The sequence below is a fragment of the Vanellus vanellus genome, assembly GCF_965231255.1.
Source record: "Vanellus vanellus genome assembly, chromosome: 2".
NCBI lineage: Eukaryota > Metazoa > Chordata > Aves > Charadriiformes > Charadriidae > Vanellus > Vanellus vanellus.
In genome coordinates, this window is record NC_138906.1 from 46,924,103 (window position 1) to 46,951,672 (window position 27,570).

The window sequence follows — 27,570 nt, forward strand, 5'->3', positions numbered from 1 at the left end:
TTTTAACATGTTCACCTGGAAATTGACCTTAAATGGGAATGAGCACTCAGTGCTTTACTGTTACGCAAGTGCATTAGATTACACACACATACATACATATATACAATTACACATGTATAGATGTATTTTAAGAACATGACATTTTGAAAAAGCCATCTATCTTTCATCATAACAGATTTACGTTCAGTTTGTGGCCCAGTCCTTGGAAAAAAAATCTGAAAGAAGACAGCTAAGTGCACTTTCGCGAGGTAAAACAAGGCAGCAGGACAAGCTCCCCATATAGCAAGGCAGCAGTCCTGTCGTGTTCCCCCCCCCCCCCGCCCCAGTCCATTAATCCAATGTCAACATTGACTTTCACATATCATCCTGTGAATCAATTCAAATCTCTGAAAAGGCTAGAAATCAAGTACCTCAGCAAGGAGGATAGCTTTCCACTGAGACAAGAAAGAGGTTCTACAAGCAAGAGTTGGGCGTTTCTGCTCCATTCCCTGGCACCATTGACAGTCCTTGTAGCACTGCAGTGACCCAGCCAAAAAGCAATACCACAGAAGGTTACCCTTTCAGCTGGATCAGCTCACCTCTCAACTTAGGGGCAAGCTTAGAAACATATGATCCAGGCCAGGACCAGCACAGCACAGGGAAGCTTTCCATTGCTGCAGAACATCACTGAGAAAAAAAAAAAAAACCAAAAAACAACAAAAAACCCACACAAGCCTCTTGCTGCTATGATTACTATTTCTTACAGAGGACTTCCAACTGCTTTGAAAAGTGAGGTTGGGACTTTTCAGGAGTGACAGACTAGATCAGGCTTTGGTGGATCAAGAGGCTGAAATGTATCCCAACTCACAGCATTTTTCTTTTTTTTTTAAGTCTGAAAAACAATCTTTCCTCCAAAGCCACAGGAAGAGCTTAAATAAACATTTCTTCCTAAAAGCCTTCAACTTTGGTTAACCAGATACTCTCCAGCCAGTTGACTCATGGCTTGATTTCCTCTCATGCAACGCCCTTCAAATTCCACCTTTTCCCCTTTACTCTCAACTACTCTTCCTCATTCATCCTCAGCATCTCATGTCAGAGAGCTATCACTTTCACAGACTCTTAAAAAAAAAAGTTAGTAGTGCAGCAGTATGAATCAGTCCCACTAAAAAGTGTTACTACACCATATTACTTTTCAAGCCTCATAGAGCTCCAGTCTATGTTCTTCACATTGCAGCTTGTACTGGCATTTAATTCCCTGTTGACTGTTTTCTAACTTTAACAATAGCACTCAAGCCAATTTCTTTTAATTTAGAGTCTAGTTACTTTAGACTTTGTTTTAAAGTTCATGCTGACATGCTGTCTCCTCCCTAGGATAAATATACAGCTTCACAGCCCTATCCATCCCAAGAGCAAGGAAAGCTCTTTTCCATGCAGACTCACTGCATCAACCTTTGAATCAGGCACCTCTGCTTTTAACTGCATCACATGCTCTTCTAGTTGTTGCTGATGTTGCTTAGGTAGCAGTTGTCTTGAGCTGTACAGTCTTCCCATTCCTGCATGAGCACACACAGATTAACCACCACCTCAACTTTATCACCAGTCTGCTTGTTCACTACACCCTTTTTCTGTACAGCAGTCCAGATCAAAAAGCCCACTAAATGAGTAAGACAACTCAGTTCTGGAAAAGCATGGTTTCTTTTACAGGATCTTTACACAAGCTGCCCAGTTAACACTTCCAAGACAGCCTCTTAACCTGGATGGGCTGTAGCTAGACCAGGACAAAACAGCACAAACTAAGTTCAGTTGAGCTGCTTGTTCGAGCTACATAGCAAATACCACCCACCCTTTATCTGTACCATCATAAAGTAGTCAGCCCACCACAATGGCAGGAGCCTCCAATGTAAAAGCCAGAAGAAAATGGGGGAGGAATAAGCAAAGTAAACCCAGTATGAAGTTAGCAGGCACAAAAGCATTCATGCAATAGTAGTAGAGTGGCACTGAATGATATTGTGCTACTTTCTACTCTAAGAGTCAGTGCCTTCTTAGATGATTTATCCGCACCAGTTCGATGATTAAGAGCCCCGGAGGTCAAAAGCAGTGATTTAATTACTAACAGACAAGCCCTTGTCTAGGACAGCCTGGAGAAATTCAGAACACTGCACCAGTGAGGTTTTTTAAACTAGTATATTCCCTTTCTTCTTCCTCATTTTGGGGATGTGGTAAGTGTTTTGGTACGGATACTGCTGAAGAGCCTTAGGAGATACAACTTAAAACAAATCACGGAAGAAGCTAAAGTTTGCAGGGAGTTTTAAATTAGCCATCCAACTCCAAAAACTTAGTGTTTGCTGTTTTGTTCTAACAGGTTAACATCACAAGCTAAAGGGAGACATCAACAGTTTAATATCTACACCATAACACTTAAATCTTTGCACTGGTGGAACGAAACAATAAGGAGAGAAAAGTTAGCTGCTCCTGTCCCACTGAAGAAGCTTAGGAGTTCTAGCTATCTGACAGGCTAGAAGTTATGGCTTATTCTCACTAACCCATAAGGCAGAAAAATTATCACATCACAGAAAGGGATCCAACTTCAAAACAGCCAGTCCCCAAGACACACAAGCCCTACATCTAGTAACCTGAACAGATGACACAGGAATTCTGTAGCACTGCAGTAAAGTGGGCTAGGAGAGACTGAAGGACTCTGCCAGCAACAATGGAAGAAGAGATTTCACAGATTTTAGTTAGTAAGAAAATTTAAGAGACACACTCAAATCCTCTACTAGAAAAAACCAGTGATGGGTAGCCAATAGGTTGTTGTTTGGTTTTTTTTTAATTACTATTATTTGTACCACACGTGCCAAGAAAGCACACCCAATTCAGAAAGTTTACTTCCTATACATGGCATTCCACCAATGTTTACTCAAAAAAATCATTTTAGTTAAGTCACATAGAAGTGCTGACTTTCAGAATATCCAGCTCATACCTAGAGCATTTATTTGAGGCTAACAAAACGAAACAATAGTAGTGTAGCTTCCCAAAACGCTTTCCCCATCCAAAGTCTCTCTATACAGGCAAAACTACTGCTAGTATCATATACCACTTACTACTTGATATTACTCAGCAAAAATAGCTATCTACACATTAGATTAGATTAATTCCTTATGTAAATTTCTTCTGTAGTTTGTACTACCTTCCTTCCAGTCTTTGCCTGGTATTTATACATGCATTATAAAACTCAGCTGAGGCAGAAAGCAATAATAGGCAGTTATAGTAGGCACCTGTGTGTGCAGAATAATCCTTATATAGAGATAGCTTCAAATCCTTCACACAGGCACACTAGAAGTTTCACACTAATCCAACAGCTGATTAGTATTTTATATATTTGGTGGCAACACTGAAGACATAACCAGAGTCATAGGTAGTTACAGTGCTAGATGCTGCACAGGCATGAAAGACAGGCATGAAAATAAGTCAGTTGTAAAAACAAAACCAGGCTTGGCACTGCTATACAAGATCAGAACTTTCTTCAAAATGCTTCATGCTCAAGTGCGTTTGTACAGACCTTCATATATATTGTGATTTACATGACAGAATTATGCTGCAAGAATGCAAAATTCATATAACAGCACTTTGTTTTCAGCTCCACAGCCACTTCTGTCAGAGATCTGAGAGAACAGAAGGGGTGAGAAGACTGACAGCAGAAGCAGAAAGCTTTTTGCCTTGACACCTTGCCCTGTAACAGACAAGCTGTGGGGGAAAGAAGAGGGGGGGAAATAAAGTACTCGAGTTGGGAGTATCTTACTTGAATAGCCTGTCGTCCTTGCTGAGCATCTGCCAGGAGCTGAATGGTGAGAGTCCTGGAGTCCTGGAGGGCATCTTGGAGGTAGATAAAGCTGTGACCCACATGTCGTCCCATGGTACATTCCCGACATATGGGGACAGAACAGGTATCACAGTAGAAATGCAGTACCTAGAAGGGGAAAAAAAAAAAAAAATCTGTATCACTATCTAATGAAGAATTGAAGAGAAAATTGTGCCAGGATGAAAAAAAAAAAATCCAACAGCTCAACTCTAAAGGAGATGGTTAGAGGCCGTAGAAATAGTAGAAACAGACTTCACAATAGTTTCTCTACAGAGGAAGAGCTATCTCTCCCACTAAGCTCCAAATCATACTCTAACAGTTAGATGGAAGTGTCATTGTTTTCTTTGCAATACAATACTAGGAAGAGTGTCCACATCAGCTCCTCTTAAGAGCGGAAGCCATCTGCCAACGCTTGCAGATTGGAGATGTCATCTATGGCAAGCTTCAGGTGAAGACTTTTCCTGCATACACAAACACCACATTCTCTTAAGTGGGTCATTTAATAAACACTGCACTGAAGAACCACAGTACCAGCACACCCACCTCCCAGAAGGTGAAAACAAAGTATGTAGGGCTGAGAACCATCCTCTATGTTTTTCAAAACATGCAAATCCCTTATGTTCAGGGTAGTGACAATATTAGGCAAGATTACCTTCTGCCACTGCCAACAGCAAAGCACAAAACATTTGTTTTGTCATAGTGTTTCTACGCTGTTGATTCTTAGAGATGCTGGAGTTGAAGGAGAACAAGGCTGGAACATTAGCACACCCATCAGAGCATTTGAATGCTACAGTGAACTATGGGTAACCACTAAAACCCCATTCTATTCACAAAGCACTTAAACGCCCTATATTGAAATCACAATGAAAGTCTTACACCAAGATGTTAGCTTAAGAAGTTGGATCCATTCATCAGCCATAACTGTTCCCATTCCACCCAGTAGAGGGAAGCAGCACACAGAAACAGCATCTCCCATGGAAGCGTGTTTTCTTAGAACGAAGCAGCAGAAATCAGCTGTTTTGTTTTCAACAATGCAAGTAAAGGAGCACAACACTTCAACACAAAGTTCTGCATTGCAAGTCACTCATTTTTTTGTTAGAGTGTAAATTTAGAAAGTCTAGATTACCGTAGTCAAAAATCCACGAATACAATGGCAAACAAGGTTTTATACAACACAGTTTTTCCGTCAACAGCTATTTGAAACCTACCTCACAGAAAGGAGCAAGAGCAGAACAAAGATTGGACAAGTGTTTGATATGCCTGTCTTCTCACAGCTGTCATCCAGCCACTCCTGATTCCAGCTAACAGTTCATGATATGGTGCATAACATCCCCCTTTCCCTTCTTCCTCAAAAGGAAGGGGGAGGACAGGACAGGTGATTCCCTCAGATTGCCTGTGCTGCATAAAGTGACATTTTAAGCTTCTATAAGCGCAACAGCTGAAGTGGTATATGGATTAATTTGTCAAAGGGGTATGTGTGTGTTTGTGCACACATGTCAGATTTTACCACCCCACCCCCCTTTTTTTTTTGAAAGTTAAATTTTGCTCTAGGGAAACTGAAACAGACTGTTATGCTTTGCTTCTGTTCAAATACTAAACCCTCAAGCAGTTCTCAGATCCTCCACCTTTTGTAAGTAAAAAGCTGCCTTGGCTCCAAGATGTGTTATTCAAAAGCATCATCTTCCTCAACTAAAGGGTTCCTTGTCTTTACGTTGCGGTTGTCTAAATCTGTAGACAATGTTCACTTGCTCATGCAGTTCTGTAATTTCGCTGTTGAAATTACAGAGAATGTTTATTACATGTTGCTGAATGACTCCACTTAAACAACTGAGAAGCTGAGAGAGAATGAAAACCAAGACAGGGTATCAAGTTAAGTCATATGAATCCGATATACTTTAAAAACATACAGCAGGGATTTGGGGCCTCAATCAAGCGGAGCAGCTGAAAGGAAAATGGTGACCATATGAGCAGAAGTCCAGAAGCAAGCTAAATCTGTTAGTAGTCCTCCAAAATAAGTCAACACTAGAAGCAAAAGCTCAGTAAAACACCACAGATCAGTCCTGTCACCCAGGCACTCCTGCTGCAAGCTAACAGCATCCAGTGGTATATAGAGTAATCCAGCCATTCAAACCGACAAGAAACTAAATTTCAGCTGTTCAAGTTGCCTCTTGCCACCCACCAAAACGTGGTGGAAAACATCACTCCTGAATTTAGAATGAAGAGAGACAAGAGCCATAATCTCATTTCAGAAATATGCAGATTACATAGGACATGGCAGGGGAAGGTTTTGGCTATATACTACAGAGCCCTTGATAAAGCCTCATATTTGTTTCTTAGTAAACAAAATGGTGAAAGCAACCTAGATTTAAATCTGAGAGCAAAACAGTTAACAGGCTTGGGAGAAAAGGACAAGGGGTAATGGATTCAAGCTGGAACACAAGAGGTTCCACTTAAATTTGAGAAGAAGCTTCTTCTCAGTGAGGGTGACAGAGCACTGGAACAGGCTGCCCAGGGAGGTTGTGGAGTCTCCTTCTCTGGAGACATTCAAAACTCGCCTGGACGCCTTCCTGTGCAACCTCATCTAGGTGTTCCTGCTCCGACAGGGGGATTGGACTAGATGATCTTTTGAGGTCCCTTCCAATCCCTAGCATACTGTGATACTGTGAAAAGCAGCAGACAGTGATGGACTGATCTCCACTGTTACACCATTACTTAAGATAGTTACCTTAAATACACACAGGAGAAAGCACAAGTGCGTAACCCGTACTGCTCTCAGTGCGGAAGGCAGCTAAGCCACTGAAGAGAACCGGAAGAGTCAGCCAGCTTCAAGATGAACCAGGAACCCCCAGAAACTCCTTTCTGGACACAAAGACTACAACAGAAACCCCAAACTTGGCAGAGGTACAAGAAGGGCAATTCTCCTCTTGTGGTCAATCTCACACACTCACTGTCAGCAGCACCCAACAGGGCTGTACACCAGCTCTAGCCAGCAGTGGGGCCACACTCCCAGAGAATTAAACTGGAAAGTACCCAGATGAGCAGGGTGCAACAACGGGGGGGGGGGGGGGGGGGGGGGGGGGGGGGCAGCCAGGCTAACGGAGCTTGGAGCACAGCATCCAGCTTGCCTGCACTTCCAACCACAACCAGGCACTTATTGTTAAACTCAAGCCTGCTCACATCCCAGTCCCTAGGTCACGGCCACAAAGGTCACGTACTACTAGATTAAGTTTCTATGCCTGTTTCTAAATAGAAGGGGGAGCAAACAAGCCAAATCCACCACACCCCCTCCAACAAGCGACCCCCTGCAAAAAATTCATACCAACAATGTAAGTGGGACAATACACAAGTGTGTCCTCAATTCAGGTTTAATGCACTTGTGGTGTACCTAAAAAGGTTGGCAGAGCCTCCCCTTCTTCCCATTTCAGCTGTGTGCGGAGGCCACCCCACATTTCAGTTGCACTGTTAATATAGCAACATACAGCTCCTTCTATGCTCATTATATGACAAATAACACGACTAGTCTTGAAATGTCAATGGGCAGGGGTAGTGGGAAGGAAGGGAAGAGTAATACTAAGTCTTCCGTAAGAGTTCAGCTTATGATACTCAGCTTAAAAAAAGAGAAAACCCAAACTAAAAAAAAAAAAAAAAACAACACAACACAAACAAAAAAAAACACAAAACACAGTAGTTAAGAAAATCCCTAAACTTTGCTCTTCCACCAGAGGTAGAGATGATACAGTCAAAAAGATCCATCAAGCTGTAAATTAACTATTGTCCTGTTAATTTCACCATTTTCCCAAATGTATGAAAAACCATTTTATAAGCAAACACCTTCAAACATGCTGCTTTTTGCAGACCACACAAGTATTCTGATAGTCTAGAAGGAAAGAGAAAATTAAGAAAGCAGAGATAGATTTTGCCTTTCAAAGAAATTCAGAATTGTGTAAATTGCATTTAATGAGTTGTTTCTTTCTGTAGTAATTGTTAAGTAATTAAGTAAAAATACAATTGTTTGTTTTGTAAGATAAAAATTGGTGCCTTTCCAACACCCATTTCGGTAACTAACTAGCGAGGGAGGGAAAAAGGTTCATATGCAAGTTTAGTAGATTTTTTTTTTTTTTTTTAAGAACTGCTTCACTACATTAATTAGTATTTTTAGAATTTCCACCAAAAATAAATGTAGAGGAAAAAGTCAGAAGCAAGAGGGGAATAGTTTGAGATAGTTAGAAGTGATTTATTTTAAAATAAATCAGCTATGGGTTGATTATTTCCCAAACAGGAAATATTTCCTGAATTGGTGGCACACAATTTTAGACACAAAACAATAAAGGGAGCCTACTTCAATTTAAACAGAATCAGTGAACCATATTACAGGGCTATTCATCTTTTACAGCCACAGCAGCCCAAGAAATACAACAGCAAGGCCATAAATGTGATTGCTTCAGGAAAGGCTGTACAGTGCACCGTAAAAACATTTTACAACAGCAGGAATTCCTGGGTGTCGCTCTCCCCATTTTTTGGTCCATCTGCTTTCAAAGGGGGCAGGGGGATGGGCGGAGATGTTGTTAAACGTCCCCTGGGACTGCACAGCAATCAATCATCATCTGATGAATGGCCACTAAAGTTAAACCCTGACCCCACTCCACAATTCCCACACCAGCGCTCCTCTCCTTACTGCTGACCGGCTTCCAGCGTGCCCCCCCCCACCTTCCAGCCCTCACCAAAATTTCCCAAATACCAAGCCCAGACAAAAGCAATGGAATGTAGTAGGCACCATGACAGAGGAAAATTCAGCAGAAACAGCAGTCGAGGAGGCTTACGCTTAACCTGTGTTTAAATAAACGTTCCTTCAGTAATACTCACAGTGCCCTTCTCCCAGCTCACAAACACTCGATTTCTCTCGTTTCAGAGCACATTTAAGAGCGTATATGCGTGCAGTTGGCAATGAAGCATGTGGAATCTAACCATGTTTAAGCATTTGTTTTCTGTCGTGACATTTCAGTGTCTTGCAATGATTTTATTTAAGCTTAAGAGTGTTAAGAATTTGTACAAGGCAGAAACACATACGGTCACATTATTTTAAAATGTATGTCTGATGCTCTAAAAGCTACCCTGTAATCTTAACCAACACACACACAAAAAAAAAAAATATATCTACAGACAAAACAGTAGCTTATTGGTTTCTGCTTTTGGAAAATTTCAGTATGGCATTTGTAGGTTAATTCAGTTTGAGTTTATGACAAAAAAAAAAAATCATACTTGCCATAGCCAGTCTAAAGCTTTTCATTACTAAAAGTGTTTTATTATATAGTTCCCTTGACAATAACTCAAACACCAGTGGCTTTGTTAGGTAGTGTGTAAAGCTTAGATGACTATGAATTTAGTATAAATTAATTTTCCAATTAATTTTGGTCCTCCTCCCTCAGCACTGTGTTTTGTTTGTTTTGGGTTGTCCCCCACCCCGAACCAGAGAAAAAGCTGCTTCCCCACATCATGCATGCAGCACCAGCTGGGATGACTGGTTCAGAGTTTGGTACAGATATTTGTTGCAAGTTTAAGTAGAAAGAGGTAATATTTTTACTCTATATGAAGCTAGTGCTTAGTTTCCATTTTAATAGCAATTTGTGACAATTAACTTGCTTCACACCATGATCAGACTTTTAGGAGCCTTAACTTCTGCACTGATATAACTCTAGTCTTTATATTTTGTATTTAAATTTCAATAGATGTAAGCAAGCCCTATGATACATATCAGAACTACAGGCTACTTCCCAGTACACCTGAAACATTTTGCTTTCAGAGATACTTAAAAACCTCATGTTTCTGTGTACCAATTAATGATCAAATTACTCTTAGAATCTGTATTTTGACTTAGTGCTCTGGCGTAGAAGAGACTGGCTTAACACCAATTTTCTTCGCTGCATCCAGTGGTAATGGAAAATGGTACACCAACTCCAGAAGGTCTCCACAAGTTAAAAAAGTTAATTCTCAAATTCAGGTCAATGTTATAATTCCCCCCCCCCCCCCCCCCCCCAAACAAATATATATATAGGCTCCTTGAAGCATTACAGCCCATACTACATAGGGCATGCAGTATGCACAGAAAGTTGTGCCAAGTGGGATTAGTGAAACCAGTTTTCTATTTATTACTTTCCTTTGCCACTTGGATGAACAGAGATGGGGTTTGGTCCATTTGGAAGTTCATCAAGTGCAAGAGGATCATTCAGCCCTTCTGTTCAATTCAGCTTGATTTCCTTACCCCACACGGAATAACAAAAGCCCAGCTAACAGATGACTAAGACTCATGCAAGTCTGTAGGAAATAAAGCTCTAATTCCACGTGCATTTTCTCTAGTGCTAGTGTTAATAACTTTCCTCCCCCATCACCACACTCCAGTGGGTTCTGCTCCTTGCTCCAGTTTCTCAGCCACACAGATATCTCTTGGCCCAGCACATGAGGGGGAAGCAAGCTCACTTATAAACCCCCCCAATCTAACCAGCACTGCTCCCAATGTGAACCACACGGTGCAAGGTTGTCATTTCAATCCACAATTAAACTGCCAGCCACTCTAAGAGGAAGCCCTATACCTCCTGCCTTCCTCCTTTCCTTCCCCCTTCACTACTCCTCCAGTCTCAGTGAAGAGATTTGAGGATCTTTGCAAACAGCAGAAAATTAATTTTAGGAAATAGTTTATTCAATCAGCTGACCCTGGGATCAGAATAGCAGTATGGCCAGCATAAGAGGGTAAGAAGAACCCACAACTAAGGACAGGGAGACATATGATGACAACTATCAGCTGAACTACAGTGCTAAGCCACATGGTTCAATGCTGGTTCTTCACCAACCTCACAGCTGGAAATCAGTGTAAATCTTCCCATTGGTAGTGTTCATCTCAAGTTCTAACTGGAAGAACACTACCTCATCACAGTTGAGTCCAAGAAGCTAAACAGGCTGCTAAACTAAACATACTACCATACTCTGAAAATTATTGATGATTACCTTCTTCAATCCTGCTGTGATGTCATGAAGCCAGTAAAAACAGTTGTATATTTTAGAGTGGTGACATGACAGCTTTGAGTCATTCAAATCACCTAGGTTAAAAGCAAAGGTTTTTTGGAAGACACATAGTTCCATCAACCAAGTTTAGAAAATCCCATGAGTATTAACAGTCAGATGGGACTGAAACAGAGTTCATTTATGTATTCTTTGCCAACACAAACAGCATTTGCAAATTCAAAAGGACTTGGGTTAGAAGCGACAATCGAGATCCACTGTGCTCTGAAGGCCACATCATCACTGTAATGGTGTGACAACAGGCTACAAACTGGGGCTAGAAGACAGGAAGTCACACCTCTGACAAAGCTGGTTTAAGGTTCTGCTGGCTCCAGCATACTGCAAAATTGCACCCTCCGTGTTTTGAGTTAAAATCTTGCAAGTAAAACTGTATGTGATAACTGTAGCTCCTGGTTATAGCCACTCACCTGAAGCCCCGGAACTGCAGCGTCCCAAGCATTTCTCACAGCAGCACTTCTGCCAGCTGCAGCTCCTGTTCATCCATCCTAAATACGGAGGGAGCACTACACCACTCACCTGGAATTTGCCCAGCATTTGAAGATTAACATCTCACCAGCTAGCTTTCTAAAAGCTCTTGGGCGCAAGGTAACTTGGCCAGCTGATCTAACGTACTGCCGAGGTTCCCTTTATTGATGGACTTGAAAGAACAGCTCATATCCACCTTAACTCATCACTCCAATTCTTCCTAAATAAGGATAAGCAAGGCTTAATAGTATTCTAATGTTAATACTGAGGTGGCACGGGTGTAATTATCCCACAGTGGGCTATCATTTAATTACTGCATAGCAGTAAATCTACATTCTGCAATTGTCTTTTCAAGAAGTTGTTTGGGGTAAGCAAATCTGCATTTGTTCTAAAAAAGCCACAGCATCTGCTTCAGCACTCAAGCAGGTAAAGTAGCCAGTCTACAGAAAGACGCAATAGTATCAGTAGCTAGTAGATTACTTAGCCAGTGATAAGTCAGCTCTTTTACAGATTTCAATAGGGGAGACCAGCCTGTGCTTCAACATGCAACTCATTAGCTGTTTAAATGCAGCTTCTGTGCCAAATCTACATGACACGAGTAGCAGCAGGGTGGTCTTGGCACAGGGGACAGTGGGAGGATCTAAATATTCAACAGCTCAAGCAAGCAAGCTAATAGCCTGCTGTGGAAGCAGACATTAGAGTGGGTCAGGACCCAGTTCCACTTTCAAACCCATCTGTCCGAGTCACTGCTCCAAGTCCCTACAAATCCTTCAGTGAGCCTCCCTAACTCTTCAGCTCTCTGAAAAGCTAGAGTGTCTTACGGTTCTCAGCCAAAGCTTGGCCATGATTTCAGTGATGCTGTAAATTGCAATGGGTTAACAATTGCTTTGCTATCCTACATGGTGTTTTGTTTCTTAGAGAGAACTAATGAACTTCAACATCTCTACATAACACATTTTCCCTTTTCCTGCACAGCTCAGCACTAGAGCTTTGAAATTTTTCCTTCTATGCACAAGAAGGGTTAGAGTAGGAGTCAGGGTACACTCAGGGCTCCTGCGTCCTGCTCTGTGACTAACATCAGCACAGGCCTCGCCTCTCAAAAATCTATATTCCTCAACTCCGCGCTGTTCCTACACCACTGTGGAGAACACTACCTCCATTCAGGTCCTTGGCAACTGTTGACCTTCACATGGAAGGTTGACGGCAAGGACACTATAATATGCCTTGCAAACAAATAGCCAGAAAACATTTGTCTCCACATACTAGCAACAAACCTTATTAGTTTTTGATTTGATGAGGTAAGGGAGTCGGACAAGAAACAAACCCTGAAGTTCCCAGATTTCAATCAAGAGCCAGCTAGTCCTCATGCCAGAGACAAGCCAATTGTCAAACACCACCTTAAGCTGATGGGCTGCCTGCAGTTTGCCAGTGCAGTTTCCTGATCCCAGCACAAACAGGCCTTCTGTAGGATTCATTTTCTTATAGTGCTAGCCTGTAGTCAGACCACCACTACCTTAGAAAATTTACTTTGGTGCAACACATTCCCATTAAATGTTTTTAGAGGGCTTCTCTGGGGGGTCAGAAAGCTTATCAGGCTAGACATCTTAAATTCATAATGCTCAGTTGTTGGGGAAAAACTGTGTATGAGGAGAAAAACACATTCATCCAGAGAAACTGTGGCATTACCTATATTAGCTCTGTGATAGGTTCTACCTCAGTTTTTTGTTTCGCATGGGGTTTTTGGGTTAGTGGGGTGGTAGTTTTTGGTTTGTTTGTTTTGGGGTTTTTTTGTTTGGTTTTTTTTTTTTTCCCTCCCTTATTTTGTTTTAAGCAGTACTAGAAATCTTGGTTCAGAAAAATATTCTTTACAACATGAGTTTGCGCTTATTCTTTCACATAGCATAATCAACTAGTAGATAACAGTGCTCAAAAGTAATGTTTCAGACAAAGCCATTTTTATACGGAAGTGCCATTAATATAAATCCAGAAGTATGAGGTAGGTCAACATCTTTAATTTCTGTCTTCAAGTGCATACTCTATTTGGGTAAGGTTCATCTCTGTACCAATTATTTGTTTAAAATCATTTTAGTAACGTAACATAATCTCTACAGAATTAAAAAGGCATGTCTCTATACCTTTTTTAAAAAGGAGGATTTGTGTTGGGAAAAAAAAAAAATAGATCAACCTTTGGACTAATGAATCTCAAAGCCCTTTTAACAGAGGGTTGCTAACGTACATTTAGCAAAATGAAGCAATTCAGATTTTTAACCACCACTACTAGACTAATTCCAGTTTGTGTAATAGCCTGGTAGGCAAATCAGTACACATACTTTACAAGACACAGTCTGTCACACATGCACACACCCACCATTTCCAGTATTAGCTCTTCAACAGAGATTTACATAGTATTATGCAAGCTAACATCACTACAGAGATAGCAATTACTGAAGGGATTAGGCTGCTTGCAATGACTCCTTGTGGTAAGACTTAGACTCTTGCATATGCAAAAAAAAATTTAAAATACCTCTATCAGTTTCAATTTAAAAACAGAACCATAGTGATCCTATAGCAGTTTCAACTACGTAGAGTAAAACCAAACAGTAGTAATAAAAATTTATGCACGAGAGCATATGCTGATCACATGGGATATTATAGGAAGGGATTCCTCCTTCCTCACACACTTTCTTGGTGAAAAACCACCCAGTTGGCCAAGTGTGAGGCAGACAAGGAGGAAGAAGAAAGTGTCATCCTTCCTTCTCCCCCCACCACCCCAGCATTAGGCACTGGCTGCTACTGCAGCCTGGATGTCTGACGGCAAAAGTGCAGTTCTGCTGTTCCTCCCACTCCTGCCTTTCACCTCTTCTGTCTTCAGAGGAAAGCTGTAACAGGAACAGCCATGGTACTGAACCCCCACAGCAGGAGCTGTTAATTTTTTTCCCTTCTTTAATTGTGCAACAATCCATGCCTATTAAACAAGTCCAGTTACCACCAGTGCCATATGCACATCAAACTCAGGTCAAAGTGAATATGACCAACTATAGCCTTTTATTAGGAAATACAGGCAAGACGGTTGTCTGGGAAAATTGACATATAAATCCATTCCAAGTGTTTTATACTGCAATGTTTTTAGTTACTGCTTATGTGGAACAGGTTTTGTGGAAAGCACAAAGGCAGCACTGAGTTGGCCCGCTCTGTTTTTTGTCTTCCCTGCTCCTCTTGCCTTAACTCTGTCCCAAACCCTATTTTTAAAACAACTACATATCCACATATCAAGTCCTTACAGAAGAAGGTCTTTGAAGGACCTTCACTGAAAACCAAAAATGGCTAACATGAATGTTTGGAAGGCTATCTTTTCAAAAACCATTCAAGCTTTCCTTCTCTACCATCATCTTCTCACTCACACACTAAAAATATGCAAGTGTAAAATTTTTACTAGCTTAAGTACACATGTTTCAAAGCAGGAAGAAAAATTATGACATATTGAGGTTTCAGTTGGGATTCCTCATAAATGAGGAATCTTAATTAAGCAAAAACAAATTTGGGATTGCATTGAAAGGAAAAAAAATTGTTTTGCTCCAGACCCAGGCAGTAGTTTTTAAGAGCGTATTATATATATGCTGTATCAGGGTTCCTCAGCTAACATCAAATTGTACCACCCATGTCAAAAATAATCATTGTCTGCTCCCAGCATAGGACTTGGCACATGCACTAGAGTATCTTATTCAGAGAAACAATGTTGTCCTTGAGGATCAAAGCTTTGCTGCTTGTAGTAGAATGCCAGACCGAATTTGTCAGATTAATACGCTTGTTACAATTCCTCTTAATTTTAAGGAGGATTATACAATCGCGTTTTATGAAAGACTCCTCATGCAAGTGTTATCCTATGGGTGCTAGTGCGCTATTACTTCCAACTGAACTCTAGTATTTAATGTTTGTTTTGGAAGACCTAGCTGTCTTAACAGCCACAGGGCATTTCAATAATCATATAACAAACATTACCGCAGGTTACTCTTTAATCCTTTGCGAGTGAATGAGTAAATTCTTGTCCATCTATCATATAATGACACAGCTCTGCAGTTAGTGCCAAAAAGGTACTGTAAATCATAAAAGAAAGATACCTAAGAATAAGGAGATCTGTTTTGGGAATTCAGAACTGTTTATTCAGAATAAGTTTTTCTCCCATCACTGCAGAACAGTAAGAACAACAAATAAACCTTTGTTTACAAGCCATTAACACAAAACTAGAGACTTTATTTCTATCTGAAGATTTAAGACAAATCCTGATGGACAATTTATATGAAGACGTACTTATCTCTAGCAACAAAGCAGAAGCAAGACCTCAGAAGTATTAGAACTCTGAATTAATCACTTCCCTGCCCCACCCACTTATTTCCAAATTGGTGATATACAGGTACAAGCAAGTTTAAAGGCTATTTTTCCCCCTCTCTGACAAAGTGGTGGCGTTTTTTATTTTAACTGCCCCCCCTTCGCACCCCCCCCAAAAAAAAGAAAACCAAACAAAAATCCATGACAAAGGCAGAAAGTTAAGTGCTGCACAGTGTCCTACTGTAACAGACCTTTTGCTCATGGAGCGAATTTAAGATTACTATCCTTCTGAATTTGGGAGAGGTGGGAAGAGACAAGTATTCCAGATTGAATATTCAGTTAAGTGAAATCTGAAGGAGAGCAGAATTACTACTCCTCCAAACCGCAGGGTAGATTTGAGGCGCTTATGGACAATGAGTAAGAAACACTAAAGATGGCACTTTGTCATCTTGCCATAGACACCATTATTGAGTAGTAGGTTCAGTTTTGGTAGAGTGAGGACAATCTTCCATCCCGGCCAAGGTTTAAGTCCTGGTTGATACACACTATATTTAAACCATTCCATGGGGTTCCCATCAGTCAAGTATGTAGCATGTCTTCACACTGCTAAATAAATTCTGTTGAAGAACATTATGGTTTTCAAACTTACAGTGGCTTAGTGCCACCCTGCCATGGTTCAGTGATATATTTCAAGGACATTAAGAATTTGAAAGCATTTTGAATTTTTAAAATGCTTAAACACTTTGAATCTTTCAGGGAAAACATCAGCCTTTTCAATAGCAGCATCAACCATTCCATACAACAGTAGCTTTAGATTGCTTCTGTGTTGTGCAGGCAAGTTAGCCTTACCCTAAACTTTAACTGTAGCCTTGTTTGAGCTTTAAATCAGGATAAATGAAATATAGAAGGCTTGCTCAATCATCAGTGAAAGGAAGAAAAGCTATCCAGGCTGAAGTAGAGGGGAAGAGTCAAATGTGACTCACTTCAAAGGAAGAAGGGATGGCTAAGGCGGCTAAATCTTTGCCCGTTTCCTGAAGAGACAAATAGGCACTAGTCTTACTACAAACAAAAAAAAGCTATTTTACCATAAAATCCACAGTCTTGTATACCATTCCAAGGAAGAGACCAGTCTTACAGTGAAGGCATGTGAAAGTGCGCCATGAACATCTACATTAGAAATACACTATTTCAGACAAGCACCAGCAGAAGTTTGACTGCAGTTTAGGTACACCAATTCACCAAAAGGCTGGGTTTACAAGACAAGGTATGGTCTGTGTCATGTGTGGTGTCCCTCCCCTCCACCCCCAAGGGAGGCAGCAGGTAGGCAAGGCAGAGGAAATATTATCTCTGCACAATCAGCAGGAAAGTTTTATGAACACTCTTGTGTACACACAAGTTTTGCATGTTAAGCCATGATCATTAATTTTTTATGTATTGCCAAACTAGTCCTACACGTCCCCTACCTGCCGAGAAGAAAGTTTGAGGAGGTCATAGATCAGATCCATTCTCTCTAAAAAAGAAAAAGACTTTCTGAAATCCAGGCAGAAGAACAAAACATGTTTAACCAGATTTCCAAGCACAAGACAATTAACCTATTGAGTCAAGTCTGCTTGGTCAAGAGACTTTCAAGGAAGGACTGCCTGCCTCCAGAATATTCTTTTGTGTAGTGTCTTCTAGCACAGGAACTCCCAAAGACAATATGCTGAATTAAACAAGAGGAAGGACAGGCTTTCGGAGAGTGCTACCACGTGGTTCTTTCAGCAACTGCACACACAGTGCAGACCACTAAGTTATTAGGTTAATTTATACTAAGACACAAATAGCTTATTGGGACTATCGAATAGGTGTATGATCAAAAGTGCAGGGAAGAACCAAAACGCCATAAGTTAACACAAAGATTTGGGGGAAAGCTGCATCTCTTACCTTTGTCCCCTAACTTGCTGCACCGCATACCACCTTTGCTATCAAAGTAAGGAAGCAGCTTTAAGAGCCACACACAGGCAAGTACTTCTGGTAGCTTACTACCAAGACAGACCTACTGCATCAGGAACATCGCTTCCTGTAACGCTGCTTTCAAGTAATAACCAGACCCACTGATTCACTTAAGATTTAATGAGATTACAGCTTGAGGTGATTTGACTGGAGACCATAAAAGTTTTAGGAGCCCATCTGCTCTGCAAAACTAACCTCTCACACACAAGCCCGGGTATGAGCTGACCTTTGAGAGCAGCAGGGTAGTTCAGGCAGGAATCAAGATTGGTACTTACGATGGGCAGTCGGACCAGACAAAACAAGAGATTTGCACTTTCAGGCAAAGAGGAGTTTCCATATGCATCAGTACTCAAGGGGGAGTTTCCATATGCATCAGTACTCAAGGGGAATCTTTCCAAACAATCAGCAGTCTTTTCATCAAAAGGCTAGCCACCTTAGGGTGCTTTCCCCACCATTATCACATCATTAATAGCAAATTCAAAAACTGTACCGACAATGACTGCAAGATCACTGGTATTGCAAAAGCCTAATGCAATAGTCACCTTGTATGTACATCAAAAACCCGTGACAAAGTACTCTTAATCAAATGTTGCAGTGCTTTGGGGGGGGGAAAAGGAACTTCCTAAACACACTAAAAGCTACTAAAAGTCACCACTGCTTTCCATCTCACTTTACACTTCTATTCCCCTACAACAGCAAGCACATATACTTTCAAGAACCAACTGGTCATTTTTTCCAATGTTTCCGAGTTTCAGATCAAACACTGAATTTTCTTCCCATAAAAAAAACCCACTGATTTGGAGACTGAGGGCAGAGGGAGAAAGAGCTACTGGTTTTACTCTGTTACTTTTTACAGGTCTGTAAAAGAGCAGCATTTCAGCAAGACTGCCGTTAAAATACATTAAAAAGTCTAGATGTAAATGCTAGACAAATGTTCACATTTTGTTGTTCTAAACCTGACCTTGTTAGCTGTAGAAGAGTCAGTCTCACTGGAGAGCTGTATTTTGTAGCATAAAAAAAAAAACCCTGTAGGTGCTGTTATTTTTCCTTTCCCTTGCAGGCTGAGATGTTTTGTTGTTTTGTTCTCACTTCAGTAACAGGCCTCAATATGCAAGTTACATCTGGAAACAGACAAAAGCCAACTGCCCAGCAGTATTGGAAAATTAAAACATTGGGTCAGACTCAAACGGACTAGGAAGCCAAAGGTCAAAGCAGCATTAAATCATTAGTTTCCCAGCTGCCACCAAGGCATGGAGTTGACCTTTGATTTTGTAAGAAGTGGTCCAAGCAATTTTCTCGTGGCAATGTGGGCAATCTGGCACAGTGGAATATTATCCTTGGAAGGGTATGATGGGAGGGAAGGAGTTTAAGATCTTGCAGACAAAGATTAAATGTAACTCCTTAATCTCTCCAGACCAAATTTGCACTGTGAAGCTGCAAGTGCAAATAATGAATATAAAATTATCAAACTTTAAAGCAAAGACACTCGAGCATTTGAATCACTGAAGTAGCTTTTATTTATCTAGCGGGGAGAGCCAGTGGAATTTAGGAACATAATGGATGCACTGGAGAGAATACTAGGATGTTGTCTTTCTTTCCTGAAATTGTTAGGTTTCAGAAATTACAATTGAAAGCTGTTTACATAGTTGCATCTTTTTAAAACAGTACATCTGAGATAGACTAAATGCAGCGTGCTGGTCCTTTTTAGTCTGAAGAAGCATGATCTCTATCTGTATCCCCATTAATAACTTTTTTTACGTAGCTGATGTAGCAAAGACAGAAAGCAAAGGCCAGTTTCTTTCATCTTTCTCTAGCCTCCATGATCTTAAATTTCATCTGCTACTGCCCTCTGGTAATACTTCCCAACTGGTCCTTATAAACTGCCCTGCTGAATGTCTGCGTTGTACATGCAGAGTTCTGGTCTGGCTGCTTCCAACTTCCTAGAAAGGGGCTGGTTTTACTGCTGCTTTGCAAAGAGCAGCACAGGTATCAAACAGGTTTCAGACAAAACCAAGATACATTTGAAGAGCGTGTTTGACCCTCCATTAGAAGCTGAGCACATGCACACACATGCAAAAACAGTTTGCATGCAGTCAGCTGTTAAGAGATTTGTATGTGTATTTAAGACATTTTATGTGTATTTTTGAGCTATTTCAAGCAATTTCCTTAGTCTAAAAGAGGTCACCCAGCCCACGCTTTATTGTAAGGGCCATAAAAAAATTAAAAGCTATTGTTTCCTTTTGTGTTTTAGGGAGCAGCACATTGTCCAAACAGAACACAGACAGCCCCCTCCCCATACTATGCCCAGTGATCAAGGGTTAGTCACTACCAGCTCTCCACGTGAGAGACTCAGACTAGGAGTCACAGAAGCAACTTACACATTGAGTCGTATATCCACAATCCCTAATGGTATTTTCAGAAAATTGCAATTAGTCATTAACGACTTGAGTAAAAATACATCCGTGTCCTGCTAGCCACCCAGGTGTGTTGTTTGTTGTTTTTTTTTTTTTAAATACAATCAGTATTTTCACTGGCAAGGTGAAAAAGCACACCACCCTTAACAAATATCTTCATGAATAAGGATGGGCAGAACAACCTCTCCTCCCACACCCTTTCTTTCTAGGAAAGGTTCAAGATCACACAGCCAATATAAACATAACACATTCTGAACACACAGACTGTTATATACAGGTCACAGAGCTAACCACAGGAAGCAAGACTTCTCTCTCTAAAGAGCCTAATGTTATAATGCTCAAACCAGTGAAAGAACATTTAAGTCTGCTTTAACAACAAACACTACCAAAACAGAACACTGAAAGACCATACTGGTAATCTCTTCGAGGAAGTAACTTAAAAATTCATCCAGTTGGCAAATTAAGATAAAGATGGGCAGTTGATTGTAATCCTTTCTGCTGGTACCATTGAAGGAGCAAAACAAGACACCAGAAGCCTCCTATTACAGAAACTTGGAAGATACATACTTCCTCATCAAGACTTTTCAGATTTAAACAAAAAAAAAAAACCACACACACAAACACACAACTGATTTTTGCTTGGTTAGCATTCTGGCTTACTCACACTAGCACAAGCTCACATTCACTACTGAGACACCATGGAAGTATTACCCTCCCTTCACGCAGCCTGCACATGCCCATTGTTTCCTTGGTAGAGGATAGAGGGAAATTTGCAGTGGTAGAACCTAAGAGAGAAAGACCAAAGAGCTTGCATCAGGTCTGCAAGCTACAGCTTGAGTTAACTCTTAGTTGCTGCAATACCTTCCATGGGACTGAGAGGGGTGCAAGATGGTAAAGCTAGAAAGAGGCCTTGTTAAAAAAAATAGCTATTCCCCACATTTCCAGTTTAAAAACCTCATTCTCATAAGCAGGCCAGTCACCAAATTATATTGGTTTAGGAGTGGACAATAAGGCTATTTCTGCAATTGGTATTCTGGAATTAGTTACTCCACTGTGACACAACTTCTGCCATAAAACCCTAAGAAATCCAGCTACTTGGATACCCTCTTGTCTCCTCAAGCAATAAACAGAACTAAGACAAGACTATGCCCTACAGTTCTTCAGGAGTTCAAGTATACTCTCTGGACCATAACCAGCAGCTGAATGCTGGACCAGCACTACATGTAGTCATTTACTCTTAAACAGAACATGACTTGGGAGTAGAAAAAGATGGGAATCATCCAGTTGACTGACTAGCCCTGATCTTGCCTCAGCCCTTTTCTGGCTGCTACACGAGTATCTTCTCTGCTTATAGAAAAAATGATTTTCCATTAGAGCTCCGTTATCTCTCTAAATAGACTAGAGCCAGGCCTTCAGGTTTATAGCAGAAGAAAAACAGCCTAAAACTTGAAACCATTCACAAGAAACTCCCAGAGAATCACTAATGTAGTGATTTTTGCAGGCATCCAGTCTCAATGGTGAAAACAACCCTATGTACACCCACACAGAGGAAGTTTGACAGAAGCTACTAGGCCATTTTTTTTTGATTGAACAGGGTAATAACTGCCAGTACAGTCCATCAAGATAACACATGAAAAGGGTAGAGTGTTATGCAACTATCCAACTCCACACGCCAACTGAAGGGGCCCCATTTGATATCACCTAATGCCAGTAAGGGACCTTTTAGCCTTCTACTATGAAGGTTAAGGAGAAGGAAGACAGACCTTTGGGAGTTACACCAGGAGCAACAAGAGGCCCCCATTCTGTGACTTCATGCACGTTCCTCCTCATCTTTGCTACTATGCCTCTTATCACTAGAGCCAGATGCTAGGGGGGCCAGTGGAGAGCACAACAGCCAGCAGCAGAAGCCAGAGACAATAGCCTGGATGTTCGGGTGTGGTGGCTAACAGCAGCTAAAAACAACTACTTGAAGCAGAGTCTTGGGCACAGCTGAAAGCATCCCCACCCCACACATACTTCACAGTACCTTCAGAGAGGAGAAGCAGAAAAGATGTACGGCTCCCTTCACCTAGCCCCACACCTCCTGTGCATACTGCCACGACCATCAACCTGAACACTCCTTCAGTGCAGGTGGTTTGTTTTACTTTGTTTATTACCAACAGGCCCACGTCCACCTCCACAGAGGTGGTCTTGTGAAAGTCTCTCGTCTCCAAATCCTTTGTGATGCACACAAAGCAACAAAAAGGTGTTTTTTGCGATGTGGTCTTTTTGCTTGGTCCTAACATGCTACTCTGGGAAGTGAGAAGACATCACCAGCCATAGCAGTTTTCTTACTGGGAAGATGATCCCATAACCCTACCTCAGGGCAGGAAACAAAATGGAATTTGGAGATTCCTCCAAAATGATTAGTTAAAAGCTAATAAACCCTGCAGCTTCAAGAACAAAGGGCTATTGTGTCTCAATCTCAGACTCCATGGGCTTAGTGGATGGGCTTTCTAGTCAGCTCTCACTCCATGGGACAATGAGTTTCACTAAAGGCAGAGCTTCCAATCCATTTGCTTTTGCTAGAACCATATCCAGTTTTACTTTCCAGCTCGTGGTCTACTTCTAGCTTTGTCACTTCTGCTACTCAGAAATGTGTGTTCAGGTCTTTGGAGCTGCCATTAACACCCTCAGAAAAGGAAGTACAAGTCACAGCAGCCTTCTCAAAAGCCAGATCACACTTGGACACAGTGGGTCAGAACAACTAGCTCAGGCAGCAGTGAAATTTGAAGTCTAGAGAGATCAGCTCCTGAGAAGTTTGGTTCAGCTGCCAGCCACAGGCAGTAGGGGAATACAGGGACCTGTGGGCTATTTGGACAGAACAAGTATTTCTTTTGCTGCTGAGACGATCTGGGACTGGCTGGCAGCAGACCCTTGTACCTTAAAGTCAACAGCTACCTTAAATGCATAACAAAGATGTCAGTAACAATAAACACAGAATTTTCTCTATTAGGAGGTACCCTGTATGATCTCATACATACCTTCCTCTGCTGGCATAAAAAAAAAGAGTAAAATTAAGAGTCACGTGTATTATTCTTGACACTGCCTTACCTATGATCGAAATACTGCAGATCAAGAAGATTAATATAGTGCTCTAATCTGGTAGATCAGTAGCTGAAAGCCTCAGCTAGGTAAAGCTTTAAATGTGACCTTTATAAGCAAAGCTGATCTTGCAGGAAGTTGCATGCTCAAAAAAAAAGTAATTCCAGTGAAACAGAGGCACTCAAGATGCTTGAGATCTGGAGCTAATACATACCAGGAAGGGATTTCTTTTCTTGGGAGAAGGGAGGAGTCAAGAAGGAAAAAAGGAAAAAAAGCTTACTAAGAATGTTAACAGCAGACATTATATCTAATTTCTTTGCATTCCTTCCCCCCCCCCCCCTCCTTTTCCTCCCATTTTTAAAAAACAGGAGCAAACTTGTGAGTTAAGGATTCTGATCAATGCAACATGTTAGGAAAAGAGAGCAGGAGGTCAAGAGGAAATGATTAATCCTGTGCAGAAGACTGGCAGGATGGGTCCTGGAATGGCTTACCAGAACAATGCCCCCACTAATAAGCAGGTCAAAAGACCCTTACAGTGAACAGAAGCCCCAGTTATACTGTACATTAATATTCTTCTCTTAACCCAAAGTTACATTTGTTCATTAAAGCCAGACTCAAAAAAACAAGTGTTGAATTGGAAGACAGGTGAAAAGTTGTGGTGCCAGACGCAAGCAGCAAATCTGAAAGATAAAGGATTGCAACTTAACAACTCTGTAAGTGTTAAGAGCTCCATTCCAAGACCGTATTTGCAGAAGGCTTCAGTAAATTGAGGAATGAGAGAAGAACCCACCACTACAGATTTCAGTTGTAACACTGACTTTGTGTTCAGCTCCTGCAGTGGACCAACACGTCTTCTTGATAAAGACTGCTCTTCTGTTAGCGGCACAGTTCAATGTGCTGAAGAAAGAGGAGCAAGCAAGTGCACTGCAGGTAATACTTTGGACTTGAAGGCACATGTGGTTCAAGGTTTACTGTAAGATAGCTGTTTAGTACTATGGTTTCATGGTGTCAAACAGAAGCAATGCAATACTGAGAGATTCTCAGCTTCGGGTAATTATCCCAATCCCAATGCTGTTTCTCCCCTCTAGTTCAGTCAGCATTACAATTCCCCAGGGCTGCACTGTGGAAGCAGTCAGGGTAAGTCAGCTCTACTTCCAAAGAGATTGCAAACTTATGTAAAAGCATTTATTTATTCTGTGATGCAGCACGACCCCACAGATTTGTGTTTGCAAATACACAGCGGGGGCTTCATGACTGCTTCAAGCCTGACCCAAGCAAACCCTCCTATTAAAGAACGACCCACCCCATCAGCACCACCCCCCCACTCCCCCCCAGTTTAGTCAGCTCCCTCAATTAGCACCTCGTAGTGCCATCAGAAAACCGATCTGGCTGAAGACTACCCTGAAGTTTAAGTCTTTACAGATTTTGTGCATCTTTATAGATTATGGGCAAGTCAGCTCAGTTCCCTGCTACAGCTTGTTGTACCGATGTTGGGGAAGTAACAGGAATAGACCTACAGGTGTAAGAGAACGTGCCCATGTAAAAGCAAGTGGTGGGAAGAGGCAGCGGGAGAGCAAGAGGGGCCGGGGTGCCCCTCCTCCCCGCAGCAGTGTGCCCTTCGCTCGCCGGAGCCACAGCAGAGAGAGCCACAGCCTGAAGGGAGCAAAGTGGTGGGGAGGGAACGCCCTCCGGCAGCATTGCCGATTGCCTTTGTATCGGCAAACAGCCTCCATTTTGAGGAGCTGGAGGAGCTCAGGAGAGACCAAACATCAGCTTCCCATGGCTAAGAATTTAAAAAAAAAAAAAAAGTGGCAGGTTATTAGCACTGAGCCAGGCTATGGTTAATGCCCACAGTGTTCCCCCCTCTGAGTTGTATGCTACTTCTGTGTATAGTGAATATTTAGCCCTCAGGCCCACCTCCCCAGTAACCTGGGCATTGAGGCCCCCCCATCCCAGAGCAAGAAGGCTCCACGCAGAGCTACAGGCCAAGCACAAGATTTTGGCAGCAAGACCAAGTCTTCACAGCATGATCTTGAGAAGTCAGAAGCTCAAGAAGATCTCTCAAGTTTTACTAAATTGAAAATAATAGCAAGGGCTAATCATTTTAATATATCAATCTGCACACACACACCCATTTTTCTAGGGAGGAAATGCACAGTCTGTAAAACAGTACACAGGTTTCAAAATAGGGTCTTTGGCATTAGCAGGTCATTTCAGCTAGGGAAATCCACACCTCTCTCAGAAGCAGTCTGAAGACAAAGCTACAGTTTATTTACACGGGTGTTTGGAGTCAGAGGGCTCCACAGCTCTTCTGGTTAAGGCAAAAATCCAGCTAGTGTACGTGTCAGGTTATGCCAGTACTTAAATCCCATCCATACAGGCACAGTTAAGCAGGCATAGCTTATTCCAGTTTGTGACTTCTTTCAGGTCTGCTGAAAACCAACAGATGTTAGGCCACTAATTTTTATTTAATCAGTGAATGAAATTGAAATTTACCCCTTTAAGTCTGGAGGAAATCGAGTCAGAGTTATTAAATTCACTTTTTGCAAATCCATTTCCCTATTTAATCCACATTTTTATAGGTAAACACATTTTTAAAGCATTCATTTCGTTGTCGACCTGGGCTACCCATTCTACAGCAAGTTCTGCAACACGTATTAAAAGAGACTCCCTTGAGGTAGAGACTGTTCTTATAGCGCATCCTAGACACTTCAGCTTCAGAATCTTCATTCCCCAACACAAGCTAGAGCAGCCTCAGAGCTGGGTTAGGTTATGCATCTCTGCACAGAATCACAAGCCAGTTTTCAGCAACACAAGGTTAACAAAAGCTGAAGCTCCCAGGAGCTGACTGGGTTATTACTTTCTGCCCCTCATGCACCAATACATGGGAGAACCTTGTGTGGCTGGTTCAACACAGCAAATACAAGGATGTTAAAAAGCCAAATAATTGTTATCTGAAGCTCAGTGCACGTGCTGAGTTCAGTGCAAACATCCATTTTGCTCTGCCTCCCCACACAAAAGCCAGGAAAGTGGATTCCAAAGTTCAAGCACTGTTACTACAGAGGAAATGCTGAAATGAAACCTTGAGTCTCACTCTAGCAACATTTCCACAAAATTTAAAGGACCAAGTTCTTGGGCACCTCTGTCACACCAGTAACACGCAAACTATTTAGGCTGCATCTCCTAAGCCTACATACTTTTGTCCATATTCCATGACTCATTAAAACATCACAATGAACAATAAACTATATAGCTCACACATCTATAGCCAGTTGCTGCAGTATAAGCCAATTAAAAAAGTGAAATGGCCAATACATTCTTGAATAGATAAAAGTAGTAGCAACCATTTTCAAGGGGTAACCACGAGTTCTTACAAGAGCTATTTCATCTGCTGCTATTTGTTTTTCCTCTGTTCCCTGCAGTTTATTGTAATACACACTATCCAGGGTGGGGGTGGCAAAGGGACTGCTAACCAAAAGCTAGCAGCACCTCAGAACAGCCAGACACACACAGGTTGTGATGGAAATGCATGAGAACATGCTCATGTTTTAAGACAGTCTCCTCATTTTGTGTGTAACAAGATACTGTCGCAAGGGCAAATGTAAAATTCAACTATAGTTGAATTTTACAAAAAGGATCAAGTCGCATTGCTCCCCCCCCCAAGCTGACGAACCTTTAAAAACCAGAACCACCACCCCCACAAAGATTATAACACCATTCTTGACTGGCATCATCATTGTCCCAGCCTTCATCCTGCACTTACAAAAATATCAGAAAATTCCCCTCAAAATAGGAACTACACTGTCCTCTATCTGCCCCACGTAATTATTCTTTCCTTGACAGTCACCATCTTTTACACCACAGTCCCCACAAAACATCAAGCATTGCTCAGACCCAGAAATCAGCTTTTAAAGCTGTCCCTTTTAATGCAAGTATAAAAGCCCAGTCTGCTGTCAATGCAAGCATTTTATGGAGTTGCAAACCTCCAAATTCCACCCAGAGCAACACTATCCTCTTTGAAACTTTTCCCAATGGCTGTCTCAAAGCAAGAGCCCATAAAAAGAGTTTATTTCATCAAACTGGAAGTTGTACAAGGGGAAACAGTCCTGTGAACACCATCATATTTAACTCTTTAGACTTTTCAAATGTTTTGGAGTTTGACCATTTCAGGGAGGGAGGGAAGAGAAAGCATTCACCAGCCCAAGTCGTGATTGATTTAAAAACAGTTTAGAGAAACAGGCAGAAGCAAGTGCAGGGCTTCCTTTCAAATTTGAAAAGAAACATATCTTGTTGTTGGCCCTCCGGTCACATTCTGTGCTGTTTTTCCTTAGGACCATCTAAACAAGACAGATGTAGCCAGTATCCAGGCAGCAGCTG

At 41.5% G+C, this 27,570-nt stretch overlaps 1 protein-coding gene across 1 annotated transcript in view; it reads right to left on the reverse strand.

Moving 5' to 3' along the window:
- The window catches only part of TRIM71 (tripartite motif containing 71), a gene marked incomplete at its 3' end in the record, with an annotated part of 55,246 nt that overhangs the window by 9,560 nt on the left and 18,116 nt on the right, over positions 1-27,570 (reverse strand). The window contains exon 2 of the mRNA XM_082479060.1: positions 3,779-3,946. Within this exon, the coding sequence (XP_082335186.1) occupies positions 3,779-3,946 (168 nt within the window). The remainder of the gene's footprint in view (positions 1-3,778; positions 3,947-27,570) is intronic.